This window comes from Rousettus aegyptiacus, unplaced genomic scaffold, assembly GCF_014176215.1.
Source record: "Rousettus aegyptiacus isolate mRouAeg1 unplaced genomic scaffold, mRouAeg1.p scaffold_m13_p_13, whole genome shotgun sequence".
Taxonomy (NCBI): Eukaryota; Metazoa; Chordata; class Mammalia; order Chiroptera; family Pteropodidae; genus Rousettus; species Rousettus aegyptiacus.
In genome coordinates, this window is record NW_023416288.1 from 25704835 (window position 1) to 25723641 (window position 18807).

At 35.6% G+C, this 18807-nt stretch overlaps 1 protein-coding gene across 5 annotated transcripts in view; it reads right to left on the reverse strand.

The window, feature by feature from the left end:
• ETV1 (ETS variant transcription factor 1) overlaps nucleotides 1–15241 on the reverse strand; it is an 82348-nt gene extending 67107 nt beyond the window's left edge. The window contains exons 1-6 of one of the 5 annotated variants that reach the window (XM_036230384.1): nucleotides 15112–15241; nucleotides 14819–15013; nucleotides 14552–14686; nucleotides 13689–13776; nucleotides 12282–12329; nucleotides 3171–3224 (exon numbers count right to left, since the gene is read on the reverse strand). In XM_036230384.1, the coding sequence (XP_036086277.1) occupies nucleotides 3171–3224; nucleotides 12282–12329; nucleotides 13689–13776; nucleotides 14552–14599 (238 nt within the window). In that variant the 5' untranslated portion in view covers nucleotides 14600–14686; nucleotides 14819–15013; nucleotides 15112–15241. Of the gene's footprint in view, nucleotides 1–3170; nucleotides 3225–11756; nucleotides 12262–12281; nucleotides 12330–13688; nucleotides 13777–14551; nucleotides 14687–14818; nucleotides 15014–15111 lie in introns of those variants that run through there. The other 4 variants (XM_016139085.2, XM_016139094.2, XM_016139120.2 and 1 more) reach the window with 4 other exon arrangements.
• Between the last annotated feature and the right edge of the window lie 3566 nt (nucleotides 15242–18807).

The window sequence follows — 18807 nt, forward strand, 5'->3', positions numbered from 1 at the left end:
TGGCTGAAATAAGTACTAAGAAGCTGATTGTGATTATGATGACAATTTTATTTATTGTGCTATTACATGCAAGGCATCCTGAATATGACATACTCCTAATTCTCAAGAAGTTCAGTCTTATCAATGAAACACATGTACCTAAAATATTATAATATAGTAAATACAAGAGATGAGATGTTATAATCTAACTCTGCAGGGTAAGGATGGCAAAGAAGAGGTCAATAAAGATTTTGATGAGTCAAAGTCTAAACTGAGTCTGGAGTAGGAGGATCACCAGACAGCAAGAAAAAAATAAAAACTTTTAAAGCAAAATAAACATGTGCAAAGACAAAGAGTTATAAAACAACTCACTCTGTCTGGAGAACTGAAAAATTAGAAGGGCTCAAGCTCAGAAAATGGGAAGGGACAGGGTGCTGGGATATCAAGTTAAAATTGAAACAGTAGTCAAAGCCCAGGTTATAGAATAATGTTCTGTACAGCTAAAGAATTAGAACTTTGTCCTGAAGGAAGTTTCAGGAGAAAATTAACAAGGTTCGATGGCTGTGGAATGATGCCATTGCAGAGAGTGGACTGGAGGAGAGAGAATGGGGGGCAAAGCTGCCAAGCAAGAGGCTGATCACAAATTTGGTCTAGGCAGAGTGTGGGTGTGAGCTCAGTACTGAAACAGAGATGGAGTAAGGCCATGAAATTAAGATATTTTTGAAAAGTAGAATCAACAAATTGGTATGCAATCTGAGGTTCATGATAAAGGACTGGGAAGAATTAATAATAAATCAAAGGAGTTCAGCTTGGATGGTGATGCCATTGCCTTAGAAAGGCAACAGAACTAGAAGAGAATGATGATTTCAACGTTGGCCTTGCTGAGTGTGGATTGTCTGTGGAGAAACACGTTAAAGACTGGGGTTGCTGTGCAAATAGTGTTTTATGCCAACACTCAGCTGAGGGCTAAGCAGGTGAGTCCAGAGCTGTTGCATTTTTTGTCATTTGCACAAGGACCCCAATAGAGGATCAGGTGACAATGTCCAGGAGACAGAGCAGAACAGAGACCAAGGCTGGAGATAACACTGTAGCAGACATAGTTATACAGAACTGTACTGACCACCACAATATCCAATAGCCACATATGTCTATTTAAATATAAAGTCATGATAATTAAAAAAAAAATTAATTCATTTATTCGGTCCCATTAGCTACATTTCATGTATTCAACAACCAATGTGATTAGGGAGACTACTGTATCAAATGGTACGAATATAGATTATTTCTATTATCACAGAAAGTTCTATGGGACAGTGCTGCCGCAACACATGTAAAATAAGAGCAAAGGTTTGGGACAGAACCCCAGGAATGAAGGTAAAAAAGATGAGTGGCGTGGGGAGGAGGAATCAAAGGAGTAAAAAGAGAAAGGAAAAAATCATTCTACTGTGACCAAAAGAAGAGAATTCAAGGACATGAAAGAGTGAAGACTAAGAAAACCTGAAGAGGTCAAATAAGGAGTGAAAAATTACCTTAAGATAGTTGTTTCACTCTGGCACTTGATATAGTGTTGGAATCATTACCAGTTTCTTCAGATGTAAAATGACTCAATGAGATGAATTCACCCACTCAGATGACAGGTTTAGCTTTTAGAAAGAACTCAAGTGCCGCACAGAAAGGGAAAGGAAATGTTGGAAGTGTGATCATTCTCTTCTCACATTCTCATGAAGGGGAGCCTTCATCCTTAGCTATCGTCCTTCTGGGAGTTTCTTAGTCTCTGTCTCATTGTCATATAGGATTCTTGAAATCGTTTCTCTAATAACTATATTCAGTAATCGAGCAACACACAAAATTCTCTTGTCATATCAAAATCAAGCTGATGGAACAGCTGTTACCAGGGACTGGGGGCAGGGAGGCGTGAGGAGTTATTTTTTTTAGCAAGTACAGTGTAAGTTTCAATGTGGGATCATGAGAATGTTCTGGGGATGGGTAGTGTTGATGTTTGTACAACAAGTGAGTGCCACTGAAATGCATACTTAAAAAATAGTTAAAATGGCAAATTTTCTGTTGTGTATATTTTATCACAAGCGAAAAAAATCTTTTAGTGAACTAACAACATTTAGCATGAGTGAGAATCTTGAAGGAACATCTTACAAATCTTGAAACCTGGGAAATTTAAGATACCAAACATAAAAGTTGAAAACAATGCTCACAAACATCTGTTATGTGAAGTAACATAGGTATCTGTATTAGATTTATGATATTGGGTATGAAAATATGGATTTAATAAGCTGTAAGGTATTAAGCATATCTTGTTGCTGTTGATACTGCCTCTTGTGCAAATGTCAGTGGTCTGGAAAAATAAAACATTAAATGATGCTAACAGAACAAAAGTGTATTAGGTCAGTTTCACAATCGAGATGGCATTTATATCCTTTTCTTTACTATTTGCACCTCAGGTCAATAGTTGCAGTTAGCTGGTAGAATGGCAAAGCATAAGTATCAGAAGTAAACCCCAAGGCAACCATGTTTGTACAGGCAAAATGCTCACTCTGCAATTACAGGAGGGTGAGTACCCATGAATCACTCCTCACTCATTCTCTGACAGTCAGGCCCTGGAGCAAGTCTCATAGAAAGAAACACTGAAGGGATCTTAAGAGAAGGCAATGGCTACTTCCATTTGTAGTAGTGCGACCAAGAAGCAGAAAATGAGGCTAAAAATTAAGTCAAAGCAGGTGAGAGTTCATGAATATAAAATAATACAATAAGCCAATAAATGTTTGGCCCAGAATTTTTATGTTACAATAAATAACCTCATATGGATTTTAACTACTATCTTCCATCAGCATCCAGACTTTTCCTTAGGAACATACTAAAAAACTAGAAGTAAACACTTGCATACTCATGGATCTCTCTGTTTCTTCTCCAAGGATACTAACCAAATACAGAGAATAGGACCATCTTTTAATCAAATCAGTTTTGGTTCACTACTATTTGGAGCTCTGCTCAGATTGTACAGAGATTCTGCCAATGTTATAAGCTGATAAATAAAATCACTTCATGACTGTAAGTTAAAAGGGCACTGACACAATGCAAGAAGAACAGACACTGGAAGTGGAAACCAACCAAAGAGAAAGAATGAAAGAGGGAAGAAAGACAGAAAAGGCCAAGGAGATGAGTCAAACTATACTTACAACTTTCAGCCTGATAGTCTGGCACAAACTGCTCATCATTGTCAGGTACCTGAGCTGAAGAAAAAAGAAATTTAAATTAAGAGAAAAATGGCCAAGACATAAGAAATATCAAGTAAGAACTTTCATGTAAGATCTTTTTTAGGCTGAGATAAAATGTGTTATTATTAACCAACGAGCTCCTATTTAACGTGGTATTGACAGCGACACTTGAGAGAGGAAACAGAAGTGATCACTGATGTCAACCAGAAAACACGTCAGAAATGTAATGGTGGCAGTCCCTCTGAATTTCACGTACCAGATAAAAATAATAGACACATGCAAAGTAAAAGAAGCTACAGGATTTCTCTTAGTTGCAGTGTTTTGCTTCGTTTTGTTTTGAAAGAATGGAGTAAAAGGTATTTCAATTCACCAACTGCCAGTGCGTAAGCATCCCATTTAAAGTAACCACATAATTCTTTCAAATGATATGTACTTATTACTCACATCCCTCTGATTTACAGATATGTCTACTTTTGATATGTTCGGTCTACTGCAATTTAGACTACCATAATTAAAAACATTTACCCTAAATTTGGCCAAAATGTGTGACAAAATTTCTTAAATCATTGTCATTGATTTTGGTTCTATATAATAAAATGTTATCTTTCAGTGATTATGGTCATAATAATACAAACAAAAATAAACTCCATCTTTTCATGCAAAATATTTTCCTGGTGACTATTTAGCATTAATGAAAAGAATATCATTATTTCATCAGTCTTAATGTCAAACGACTTCCCTATTTTAGTAAAGGAGAAATTACTAAATAGGAAGGACTAAATGCATTCGGCAGCAATCAAAACACAACTTTTTCACTTTTACAATATTTTCATCACGGTCGATTTAGACATCGAAATAACCTATTCCAAATTGATAGAATATTACAAAAAAAAGTTTTCACATGCACACAAATGTGGACACGTACACACAAACCACATAAAATAGAAGTTAGGTTACTTTTAATTGGTAAAAATATAGTAAGTTATCATCCTAATTAACTTTAGCTGTGATCTGATTAGCTATTATTAGTTTATGAATATTATCTGAGACTTTTTATCCAATCAAGTCATATTAAAACAGATGTCATTTAATTTTTTAAAAAGTGCCTATTCTGCATGGGGAATGTTTATTAAAATAGTCTGTTGAAAATGTTTTGAGTTGATAATTGAATGAGCTAAGGAAAGTTCTAACTTAAAAGAAATTCTATATTAAAAAATTCTAATAAAAAGGGATTACGAATACATAGAATTAAAAGTTCTTTTTACCAGCTTATATAGTAGTATTTTTAAAAACAAAGTTATTTGGCTGAATAAAATTTATGTTATATTATTAAGAGCAGAACCCATGATAATCTTGCCTATTATCAACATATATGCAGTTTGACATCCAACTATTTTCTGGAAACTTTATTCTGTACATCAATATTTAAGCTTATTAAAGACAAATTCCATCCTCTGCCACAAAATGAAACTAAACAAATTAGGAACTTTTTCCAAATTATAAATGATGCCTATTTCATTAACTTATATTAGAAATGCTTTCTCTTCGTATTCCATTAATATCTGATAACCAACTAACTAAAGTCACGCATACTTCAGATTATAGTTCTATAGTTATACACTGTGTAACATTATTTAACCTCTTTGAACTGCATTTTACTTGTCAGTTCAGGAGTGAAAATGCAGGATTTTTGGTAAAGGTTAAATGAAATAGTCTAAACAAAATGCTGGACAATGCCAGATACTCAAGAAATTTTCTTCTCTCCAAGTTTCTACTACCTACCCATCTTTTCCATTTCACTCACAAAAAACTACCTCAATTCTTACAATGCAAGTTTAACATCTTTACTTGTAATGAATTATACTGTATACGGATAAAAATAACAGCTAAAATTTGTACATTAGCATTCTCTTGTATAAACATTTTTCTTGACATTGCAGGAAGCTTGAGTTTTCTCATAGACTCAAAAATTATAACTGGAGGAGTACTACAAAAATATTACAAAAAGTGTTTTAACATCTATTTAGTAAATAAAAGCAGGTTAACGGAATCAAATCATACACATTTTTTCCATCATAACCACGTTTTTGTTTACTTTCTAAATTAACATCTAAACATATACAACTATTGAGATGCAAAAATTATCAATCACAGCAATTACTGTGCTTTTAAAAAGCCAACATTTACAAGAACCTAATAAAAATGTAATATCTCTTTACAGGAATAGTTAAAAATAGCTGGTGAGTAACAGAAGTATATTTGTAACTGAATATGCTGGTACGAATGTCCTAACGGCCAGACTTTTTTTTTTTTTTTTCTCACTATCATAAAACAAAGTTGCAACTCCATGATGTATATCACTTAGAGAAAGAAATAAAAAAATCTCTGATGGATATGCGTTGTGTGTTAGGATATGTGTGCAAAAAAGGGAAAACTTTAGGAGCAGAAGAAACTAGAAGTTGTACCTCAAAAGTAAACAGAAAATAGCTGCATACTAGCAATTTGTAAAAAAGAATAAAATTGCTATTTCTGTTCTAAGTCCTTAACATACTGAATAAATACTTCACACTTATGCATGAACATATTACAGAATTTTAACAAAAAACATATGACTCACATTTTCACAGAAGCTAATCTTCAGAAACTGAACAGACCAAATGAAGCAACATGCTACTTAAATAGACAAAGGCTTAAGTCTACCTCTAATTTGAAGTTCGAGTGAAAGGAGAGCAGTTAACTAAAAACACAAGTTGGATCTGGACAAGGAAAAAATGACAAAGTATTGCTACACTTGTATCATACATTTTCTTTTTTTTTCCCTCAATTCACAGGAATTCTGTGAAGTAGCAAACTACAGCTGCCTAATAATTTGTGACAAGTCATACCAACTCCAAAATGGAAAATTAACAATAGAGGCTAACCTAAAAAAATATGTTTGTTTCACTGATATGTATTTATTATAAACTATGCTTGCAACAATCACCTTTGAGGAAAGAAAATGTTTCCCCACACTATGTAATTAAAGAGGAAGGAAAAGAATAAGAAAGGAGAAGGGGGAAAAGTATATACCAAAAGACCAATAAAAGGCTTTCGAGAAGCTTAAGCATGTAGGTTTTATTGGTAATGGCTGGAGCAGCTCTATCAGTCCATTGCACATTAACAGACAAGTTGCCATCAAGTCTTAGGACCTCGGCTTTTAAAGGGTAGTATCTGCACTCTCAGCTGTTTGCTTTACCTAGATTATTAGCCAAAGTTGTTTTTTTTTTTTTCTCACACTCTCTTTTTACTACCTAGCAGTACATACCATAATAAAGAAACTCATGAAAACATTAATCATGATCTAGATGTCACAGAATCATTAACCCTTATTTTTAATTTTAATATACTTTCTTAACTAACATTTCCTAGGGGGAGGGCAATTTTTAAGTAGTTTGCCTTTATTTTATGCATATTTTAAACTTTCATTACTTATGAAAAGGTAAGCATTTAAATATTTTCCAAGGTTGGCTGCAGGCAAGTAAAAAAAAAAAACCCTTTTTCTTAGAGACTAGGCGCCTGTTGGCTTCTTTTAAAGCTGGGGGGGAAAGTGGAAAAATTACAGATGAAACAAATGTTGAGTATAAAAGGGGTTAATATTTAATTAAAACCAGTTCTATCCACTGTAACAATGACCTGGAGCCAAACAAGGCGGAAGATGTATGAGTCATTCTTTCTGCCCGTGAATGAGACAGCTGATCTCCTCAGCAATTCCTCCAGACAAGCAGGCAGAACTGGAGTTCTGCCTCCATTCACAAAAACACAGTCCAGCATGAGCCATGTGGCCCAACCACAATCTTTTCATGTCACACCCTTCTAGAGAGCTAAAGCAAGCTAACTTGAACTTGCAATATAAACATAGTTTTATTGCTCTATCTCAAATACAGTTCAGATCCATTAAAGTACACATTTAAATAAATAACAAGTTTACAAAATTAAATCCATATATTTTATATATTTAATCCATCCTGCTTTATAGAGTAACTTGTCAGAAACTTAAATGTACAAAACTAAGAAGGAAAGCTGTAAAGAAAAAAGGAGGAAGGGAGAGAAAAAATAAAGAGGAAAAAACATTTAAAAATACCTGATTTTTCTTGCCTGTTATTCAAAGTTTCTTTATCCTACAATTATAACAGATTACTATGACTTTGCAGCATTTCACTTTAAATAAAAGGATTAAAAACAACTTTTCTGAAGAAATATACATTTTAAGTAAAACATCAAGAAAATCAAACTTCGCACAGTGGTATTCTGTTTAACACTAAAAGGAAGCTTCAGGCCATGGAATAAAATAATCATGAGGCCACTAAACCTGGTTTTATAACAAATCCGCTTTTAACATTAACATGGTTGCATAAATATATAAGCATTAATTAATACAGAAGTATAAAAGCATTTAAACAGACAAAAAAGGAGGCTATTTCCCAATGACAGAATCATCTTTGATATTTCGATATCTGATAAAGACATTCTATATGCTCCAAAAGAAGAAAAACACAAAAACATTAAGTTTTAGTTGTCTTTAGTCTCAAACCAGCTTCAATTTCTAACTCTGAACTAATCTATACTGAGTTGAAAACTTAAGGGTAGCTCTGAGCTGTTATTTCCAGCCAAATATTTTCTCTAATGCTACAGGTTTATTATTATTATTATTAACATCTTATTTACAAGTTTATACATAGGCCAAAAGGAATAAAATTATATTATAAATTTTAAGAAATTAAAGATTTCTTGTGACAACTAGAAAAGCTTGGTAATATTTCATAAACCTCTATTAAGGTCCTTTGTAAAAACATTATTCTATACCAAATCAAAATTCTAATCTTAAAAAACATTTCTATTTCACAAATAGACCACAGATGAAAGGCATTTATATAATTTCAATGACTATTTAGAAATATAATGCATTACTCTACCTGCTATCTTTTAATCAAGTACAAAGGAGAAGTTTTTCTTTCACATTTTAGAGTATTTCCTGGTACAATGCAAAGAGGGGTAGTAGCCCACACACCCTAAAAAAAATTACTCTTGCTCAATTCTAAGAAATAATATAGACTTCTGTAACTTAATGCTTAAATTCTCAATTCTCTTTTTTATGTTAACCACATAAAATAACATAGTTTTTATAAGCTTTATTCCTTGCTGCATCACGGGAAAACAAAAAAATTCATGAACACATCCAATTTACATTCAACTTTAAAAAGAAACAGTTTAATTTTAAAAAATAAAAATGAGTATATTATGACTGCTGAATATTGTTGGATGACACCAAAGAACAATAGCTCATATTATTTAAGGAACTCTGAAATAAAGAACTTTAAATATAAACAGTATCAACCAATGAAGGGAATTGAGATAAAATGATATATATATACTTTTAAGTCAACCTAATTATCATTCGAAGGTCACATAAAACAAAAGAAAATAAAAACAGCTTTATCTGCATGAGGTAAGACCCTCTAGAGATAAAACTTTGACTCAAGTGTGGTGGCAACATGAAACTTGACTTACTACAACTCCATTGAAAAACATTTTACCCGGATGGCAGCGAATCACTGTTGACTTTTTTCCTTAATATTACTTATGAAAAGGAACCTCAAAACATCTAGACCAACAGCAAAAACAATGTTCAAGAGTTGCTATGTATTTTCATTAGCTATATACAAAATTTCTTATTTCTCTTTTGTTTGTGGTATAGTAGGTAAGCTTTAATAAGCAACTTTAGAGGAATGCAAGCCTTTTGAAAATCAATTTTACATACTTCTATTTCTGTACCCCCCTGCAAAAGGGTCCATTTTAACTATAAATTTCTAGGACACCATTCGTAAAGTACCACTTAAAACAGGTTGTTAAGAATGAGATGTTACCATAACGTTGATAGGATTGATATTTGAACTCATTATTTCACGGAATCAAATAATTGAAATTGCCTTTCTGTCAGTAGCAATCTAATCGAAAGACAAAGAATCAATAAAGAATTATACATAGTTACAATTACAATATAAACTAGCTATAGCAAAACTTAAAATAGGAATATTCTTTTTTTTTTTTTAACTGCTACTGTGGTCATTAAAAACTACCTTTTCAACTTCAAAATGAAGTGTGATTATCTTAAATTGTGGTATATCCGTTAAAAATCTTTAAATTGCACTGTTAGTACTTAGAAAGTGATACCAATATAGAGTTATAGTTGTCACAAACATATTTTTGAGCCCTGTTTAGAAATGATTTTTTTGAGAGAATCGAAGTCTATTTTTAGAAATAACAGTAAATTGGAAAAAAACCTGTTTCCAACTCCACCCTTATCTATCACGAATTTTCTTAGACATAAAACACATGTATTACTCCATAATAATTTACCTATGACTGATCCATAGATTGCACTTTGGGTCTAAGTTATAAAATTCTTATAGGAAAAAGAAACATGCTAAGATATATGATCTTCCAAGTATTTAGGGACTTTGATAATTTTTTAAACATGCTTTTCATTCGACACGTGAAAACTAACTTGACTCTCAGGTCAAGATTTTTGGACCTGTTTAACTTCCCAGTTGGATTCTAACTCATGGAAGAAACTTGGTTAATTGCCAATAATCTTTTTTAAAAGGGTCAAGATGCTTTAAAATTCCATGGTCAGCTTCTTGACTACAATACATTATGAAAAGAAATATGTAAAAGGTTCATAGGCAGCTAATTTGGCGATGTTTTAATTTCTGGATTTCCAGAAACATAAATGGACAAATCCAGCTACAAGTAAAATAGTATAATTTTGAGATCTCTTTTTAGCTAAAATTATTCAAGGTGTGGGATAAATCAAGTTAAAATGCTAATGCAAATAATATAATTACATATAATTACTAAAATAAAAATAAACATGCAGCCTACTAACAAATAGTAAAAAGGAACCTCTCTTCTCACTATTAGATTTAAAAAATATTAACAACTTTTTACTTATATCATGATAGTATAAATTAATGTAAACTATTTTGAAAAATGTTATAATCATTCTAGGTGCAATCGCATCCACAGTTTGTAAATAGTAGCCCACCTGTGTATTCAATACAACACTCCGAGGATTAATTCTTGAACTTATTTATTTAACCTTTTGAATTATTTTTTAAGTAAAAGTCCATGGTCCTGCAAAGATATTACTCATTCTCTAGGTTTATTTTATATAAAACTAAAATTGTCAGATTTGATTTACAGGTATTTTAATAATCATGGGTAAGAATAGTCAGTGCAGTTTTAAAAGATAAACTCGGATAAATTATTCAAAACACTTATCCAAGTGATACAGAAAACAAAGCAAGTCCAAAGTAAAAAACTGTACTGAAACTGATTATAAAATAGTAAGAGTCTGTCACAGATTCCACATTTTAAAATTCCAGGAACAGAGTTGCTATGCACATTCAAAATCTGCCAGCAAGAACACTGACTTGGAATCAATGAGACTTAAACATCTTAAGGAACCAACCTTCCAGAACAATTAAAATAGATATTTTAAGTTATTTTGAGTGAATAAATTCCCTCATAAATATAATGTCCTCACAACCTTCAACTTTGCAAACTAACAGAAAAAAAAGTTAATACAAGAACCTCCATGCAATTTTTTCTTGAAAAAGTTACTTTGAAATATATGGCTTATGTTGCAATAATAAGTAATCTATTGCAATAAGTTTCATTTACACAGACAAGCAAAATGACCTTTAAATATAACTAAAACTTTCATTAATACTTACCTTTCATTAACATACAAATACAATCACCCTTTCCGAAGGCTACCAGGAAAGCTATTTAACTTAAAAGATTCAAAAAGACTGCAAAAGCTCTTTGGAAAACCAGAATATCAGCAAAACAAAGAAAGTTATTTTACATGCTAACAGCAACTTGATCAACTGCATGCGAGACCACCGATAAAACACAGCAGTCGCCTCAAATAGCAACAGCAACACTTGGGTTCCATTTAAAGAGACCCTCTTCTTTCAACCACCTTAATAATCTGTTCCCAAAATTGCATGTTTCCCATATAATATGAAGACAGAAATAAGACAGTTATGCTCAGTGCTTAAATATCTATCTTTAAATATCTATAATTTTCTTGATTCCCACAAAACACATCAAGGATAAAATTAACATTTCATATTTTAGAACAAATTCAAAAATTTTTCAAATTATGGACATCAACAAGGTCCCTCAACATTAGGCATATCTCAAGTTGTATAAAGCTGTACTGAAGCAGTATCTCACTGTCCCTATAAAATAAAGTTTATACAATAAAAGGCACAGTAAATTGCAACACAAATTGTTATCCGAAAGTAATGAAAAATATAAGTAATGCCTTTAAATGTCTCCTTGCTATATTAAATAAATCCTAATAAAAATGACAGACTAGTAAAGGTCAGTTTCAACAAACATCACATAAGAGTAACAAACAGAAAACATTAAAAAATTCCTTAAAGCTCCCAAAGATATATTTTATAGCCATAGATTTCCTAAATATTGGATACACACCTAAGGTTCTGTGTTGTGAACAAGGTGGAAAGAAGACACTTGCACTTAAATCTTGAAGCATCCCGTCCTGATGAACCCAGAGAAACTAATTTCTGCCATCAGAAAAGTCCTCCACCAGAACACCAAATAATGATATGCGCTGCTCTAAAGGAAACAGCAAGCCGGGTTCTGGCTCTAGCAGGTCTCTCGAGGTACAATAATATAAACCTGATCAATTGCAATTAAAATCTGAACAGAGGCTTAGAACTTGAAGTCTTGGTGCATTAGTTCTTGCCAAAAGCAGATGTGATTGTGAGCTGGAAGCAATTTCTCCTGGTAATTTGTGATGACACTGGGTAGTGCAGCCCCAGATTCCCCAAAGACAAACTCATCAGAGGCTCTAATGTATGCATGACACATGAGGTGGCTCTTTTAGAGCTCAATTAATTGGGCTGAACATTAAGACAGCAAGTTCAGGACTTTTTTTCCCCCTTCTAGAGTTGCTTTTCCCCTCCTTTTAAAGCAATTTTTTTTTTTTTGCCTTACCTTCTGCAAGCCATGTTTCCTGTAATTGACTTAGATCTTGAAAGAGTTCTAAAAAACAAGTCAAAGACAAACAAAAGATTTGCAGATATTTAGGCTTCATTAAATAGAAATGTTTCTCATCGAATTTGTATTATATATTGATTTAATTTGGGGAGGGGGTGTCAATATAAAAGGAAAACAGAATTCATAACTTAAATATATCAATAATCCTGCTCATTTTGTTGGCTATTAAGTGATACTTTTTAAAGAAATTATTTCAGTCAACTAAATAATAAAGTCAATATCTCCCCCCCACCACCCTCAGGGACACCAAATAACACATGTACACTAGGATTCCAAAAAAGGCTGAGGTGAAGGCGTGCCTATCCACGGAATCCTTTCTTAAATATATTCAAATCTTGTAAAAAAGTAGTAGGGAAAAGATTAGAAGATCTGAAAAACATTTTATTTCTATCTACTGAATTGATATAAAAGATGTAACAGTACATGGTATAATTCTCAAAGTACTATGTTTTCAGGTTCAATTCCTCAAGGATAAAAGGGACAACTTTTAAATACAAGTTTTTAAGGAAAATTTCTACAATAATACGAGAGTCAAAGAAGATAATTCCCTGGCACCTGTTTATTATCATGTCCAAAACTTTGCATTCTGTCATAGTGGAGAAAGAGGTGTCCAATAATTACGAACATTTGAGGAAGTTTCAGAATTTAATATACTTAATCTAAATGGCAAGCTGAACTTTGATAATTAAATCTAAGTATATTAAGTTTATTATTAATACTCCCATATGGCTGGATAATTTATAATATATAGACTTCCTACCAACAGTTCATAAAAAGAATCTGTAACCTAATTTCCCACATAGGTATTATACTTATTAATTAGGCCTTAATTATAATTCAGTGACTATTTTAAGACCTGTAAACAAGATATTATGACCTCACCATGGAGTCATCAAAATTATCCATGAAAAGTTTATAACAGGCATGGTTTTAGTTTAAGGCAGATAGGAAATCAAACAATAATTTATATTGTTTAACTTTTAATAAAGTAGAAAGGGGAAATTTAGCTGCTCGATTTGCCTCATTGTGTTGGATATTTTTAAATTGTTACTGTAATGTATGGGATTAGTTATAAGCCATATGGACAAGGATATTTAAACATAAAGAATGAGTAAAAGAAGGATGTCACTAACTTTTTTTTCCTTCTTTCCCTGGTTTGTGACAGGGCCATAAAATATAGTCCAGTGCAAACTGTCACATTACTTTAATTGCTCCAAGTAAAAGTCTTAAATACAGAAATTTGAGTGTTTCTTATTTTGAAACTAAGATTGAAGTGCTCTTCTTCTTAATGAGGGTGGAGAACACAGGTAAAGAGGGGGGATTTAGCCCAAAATCAAACCTCACCTTCTGAATCATGAGCCAGATCTCTGTTAATGAATTTTCTTTTCCTGACATTTGTTGGTTTCTCGTTACAATTTCTCCCACGCTGATTCTACAAAGGGAAAGATAAAATCCTTTAAAAGAATGTAAACCTCAAATGTCACACACATAAAAAAACACATGCATACATGTCTACTGGATCCCTTCTCTAAATAGAAAAAAATAAAGTCCATAGTATCAATTTAAATATTCACTTTCTGCATTTATTTGACAATAAAACCTTAAACTGAGGATTCAACAGCCCCGGAGAGTGGCTTCCCAGAGCAGATCCTAGCATACTACTCATATATTCATGGTATCTCAGCATCAAAACATTAAGCAATTACATTTAAAGTCGTTTTTAGGCTGGATCAAAGCTAGATTAAACTACAATGATTTTTATTCTGATATCCCCTCAAAAAAGAGAGAGAGAGTGACGAAATGAAAAACACAAGAAAATAAAAGGGGGAAAAAGAAATAAAAACAGCCCATGTAAACAAAAAGTGTTAGCATTTGTCTCAACTTCATTCTTTTCAATGTGGCAGACAAACCCAGCCAAAAACTTTGAGTGCAGCAGCTGCTGCTGCCCTCCATCTCCTCTTCTACTCATCTTGGGCACTTTAATTAGAAAAAAAAGGGGTCTTAAAAACAAAACTATGCCTTCGCCAAATCACTGAAAGGTAAGCTCATTTTGAAGATTGGGCTTCTAGAAGCAGAGTCGCCCTACAGTGGCAACAAAGCAGATAAAAGTATCTGCAATCCCAACCCCCTTGCCCCCTCCCTTCTCATTCTACCCCCTCCCGCCCCAGTCAAGTTTATAAACAGCAACTTTCGAACTGATCACTCACATTGGTGGTGACCATGTAAGGCACTTGCTGGTCATAAAATCCATCCATTCCGCTGCTCTTCGCAAATCTCAGCTCAGTGTTTTATGTTTTGAGCATTTAGCTGGAGATTTCCTCGGGATCTGGACTTCTATCAACCTAGAGGGGAACAAGATGGCTTTTAGGCTTAAAAAAAAAAATCATGAATGAAGCTCTCGAATTTGCATAGTTAATTACCCTCCGACAGTCCCATTCACAAAAAAATAACCCTCCCTATGCCGCCTCCTTCACCTGGATCCAAAGAGAGCCAAGAGAGTTCACAATTTACATATTTTCGGCGGTAGCAAAAATCCGAACAAGAGGCGATGTATTTATTTACACTCGATGTTTCCCTGCGCGGTCGGTGTACCCCGGGCAGCTCTGATTCGCAAACGTGTGCAAAACTAGCAATGGCGATCAACGAGACTTGCTTTGCACCTAACGGGACTAAAGAGACGGAGACACCTCTTTCATAAGGATAGTTTTTGCAACCCACAACCATGCAATTATCTGGAGAGACATAAAAAGTTGTTGGAAAGACCCACCTGAAGGCCGCACTAGGCGAACTGCTGCAAAAAAATTCCCTCCAAATTTAATAAAAACATTAATTATTGCCCAGCACTTCCCCCTTGGAAGCCGAAAGCGCCTCTGACAGAGCTCAATTCGGTGGTTTTTCCTCTACTTCTCCTCCAGGGGCCTCCAATCCAAACTGATGGATCGCTGCCTCCCATTGGTTCCGCGTCTCTTTCACAAGATCAGATTTCGGGCTGTCAATCAGGCGGCTTGCTGCCCCTTTTCCTGGATCTTCTGCGCCCCTCTGCCCAAGAGGGTGTTGGGTGGGCTGGCGAAGGGTCCATAATCTGGAAACGCCACAGAAGAAATCGACCGCCTACCCAACCCCGCTGCTTATTGTTAAGGCTCCGAGGGTCACGGAATTCGTGTGTACCGAGGCGCCAGTTCTCTTTACTGGTGTGTTTGGTCCACTATTGGGCTGACTTCCTAAAGCACTTTTGTTCAGTTCAGGTATATACTCTGAAGCACGATCCATTGAGTCCGTGCCTCCGAACTCCCCCGCCTCCCCTCCCCTCCCTCAAGATCCACAGCGCCCCCCCGCCCCTCCACACACACACTTTTAACCTGTTAAGGAGCCCACCTTGCTCTGTAACCTCGTTCCCACTAAGTTTTTTGGCCCAAGTTCTTTTGCCTTTTTTCAACACCGACCACCATCACTATGATTTAGCAAAAACATTTTTTTTTTTAATGGCCTTCCTCAAGTCAAACAAGATCCTATCGTTCATGAGCACTGGACTAAAGAATCCGTGGGGAAAGCACCTGGGAAAAGCAGAGAAAATGCTCGTTAGAGCGGTTGCGTTGGGAGGGAGAACTGGGAGGACTACGGAGTAATCTAGGTGAAGAAAAGTCTAAAAATCAAATTTCTCCCACGTGTGCACTGGGACAAGGTGCTTCTAGTGAACTGTGGAGGTGGGGAATAGCAGGGAGGGGATGGGGTGGCTCGGATATCCTAGGGACCCACACATTTCCTGAGCTTTTGTTATGTATACACAGAGACGGAGGGTGTCACTTACTGTACTTGACGCATTCACTTCCTCTTCAGGTTTTAAACAGAAACAACCCAGAGTTGGGGGCGATCAGTGAGGGGTCTCGGGTTTCAAGGACAATGACTAGGACTTTTAAAAGTGAGGGCTGCAACTCTGAAACAGTTTGCCCTGACCCTCCTGTGGGGCTTGGGGCTGAAAAGAGTCACTAAGGAAGCCGCGGCCCAATAGGAGATGGGAGGCCGCGGGGATGGGACCAGGGAGTCAGTGACACCACTCACTTGTGATCTCGGTGGCGACCAGAGCTAGAAACCAAAGGACGTTTCCGGCAGCTGAACCACCCATTGGGAAGCATGCTGCAGTTCTTAATTTCTTTTTGAAAGTTTCCTTCCTTAAATGGAACGGTGTAGAGACGCATCAAAATGGAGCGAGGGTGCAAGACTCCACAGGAAGCAGAAGGGGAAAGATCTATGTCAAAAGACTTGTAAAATAGGTTTAAAATAATGTGTTACTAGAGAAACACCCAATAACTTAACAGCAAGGGCGCGCGCGCGCACACACACACACACACACACAGCATTCTCTGAAACTAGTAAATCAAAGTAGCCAGTGCTAACGTGCGCACCTAAAAGCATTTTGAGCGGGAACTGCAAGCTAACCCCAGCCAGGGAGGGGTTCCGGGAGCAGCCGGGGCCTCAAGGCTGGGATAGTGAGGCTCTTGGTGCTTTCTCAGGGTGCGATCAGGCAAGGAACCAATAGAAAGGGTGTCCCGCCGCCCGGCACTCCCAGGAGAACCCTGCCTGTACTCTTAGCAAGTTTCCAAAGACCTTTCCTTCCGCGGGAGCCTGACGGGTATCCAGGGCAACAGGGAGGGGGCGGAGCTTCGGCTTAGGCCCCTGCGAGGTTCTCGCCACAACCAATAATGTACCGTAAGTTCCCAGCCCATTGTTGTTCATTGCTGACCCCGCAGCGCTCCGCTAGGAGATTGGCCACTTTAGGGAAGGGGCGGAGCCTCTGTCGCCCCGGCAGCCACCTTTCAGCTCCATTCACAAAAATTCCGGCCTCTCCTGGTCACGTGTCTGGGGGCGTGGAGGGGTAGGGGAAATGACACAACAAAGGCCCAAGCTTCCCAAACCAGAAAACTTTTTTCTACCTCACAGCCTCCTGTGTATCACGCCCCTGAACAAATACTAGAAGTTGAGGAAAAGAAGGCTTAGTTCTGGAAGCAACGAGAGAAAAACAAAAGTGGAAATTCAAGGGGGATAATTCCAGGGTGCGTTGCATACGAGAAAAGCTGAGAGGAAAGAGAATTAAGGAGTGGACGAAAAGCCTTAAGGATAGATTAGTAACTTTCGCTTCATGCTTCAAGTCATTGCCTTTAGAAGTGCAAACAGTTCTATTGCTGATGGAGTCCAATTTTCCACTTAACGTTCTGTAAATTTCATTTCTACCTTTGATTTATCCCACAGGTTCTTGTTAAATTTCAAAGCTTTTAGGGATATTGCAGGTTTTCCCTGGCTGACAGTTTTAGTTTCCATTTCCCAAATCCACATTCACAGGCCTCTCAAAGCACTTTCCCTCCCGCCAACGCTGGACTGGCAAACCGAAGCGGGGGCATAATCCTCTGATTTTACTACGTTTAGCAGAGACGCCATATTTCCTCTTGGATTCTTTAAATGAACTCAGCTTTTAACTATTTGATCTTAGCAGTAATTGAAAATGATGTTATGTGAATAAGCAGACAGCCAGTCTCGCTACAGCTCAGTTTTCTTGAAACAGCATACAACTTTGAGATAAATGTACCCCTCTAGCAAGTGAACTATTGGATCAAGCTCCTTTCTTTCTCCCACTTTCCCTTCTTTTCTTTCTTTTTGTGCCATGATACTTAGTGAGACAGTAGCTTTTAGTTTGGCTGCTGTTTATCTTCTATGCTTGGCACTGGGAAAAACTAGTAGACCTAGTGGTAGAAGACTTTGGAAGAACGGAAAATTCGTTTTTCAGAAAATGTTACCATTGTGGAAAATGTCTACAGAGGAAGCCGTTCTGTCCACAGAGAGGGACGTCAAAAGTTGCACAAAGTTTCCACTACTTTTGAAAGTGAGTCTTTAAAACATCAGCTTAGTAAATGCCAGTCCTTCTTGAATGGAAAATTTCATTTTGGCAGGATTTCAGGCATAGAATGGCAGAGCAGAGGCCAAGAGGCTTTGACATTTATTTACTTGCATTTTGAAATCCCATTTGGGTTTTGAAATAAGATCTCTTGAGAGAAAGTCACCCTCCCTACCTCCTACCCGGCCCCCACCCCCCAAAATCTATTTCTGAGTTTGGAAAGTTTTTAACTTTCATATAAAGCTATTTAAATCTTTATATTTCCTTTACTATTATTTAATAAAATAAAATAATATTCATTAGTGGCTGTTCTGCAATTAATTTATTATAGCATTATACTGAAAATACATGATGTTAAAGAAAATTTCTAAAAACAACCAAAGAAAACTAAAATGGTACTGCTTGTTTTAAATGGTTACTTAAAGCTAAATACAATTTGTTCAAATTGGGTTGATTATTAAGTAAAATAGTAACTTTTATAACTTATTTTAAAAAAATACAATATAAAGCAAATCGTTCATGACCTAGTTTATACAGAGCTACATTCAATAGATAAGGAAATGGTAGACTATTAAA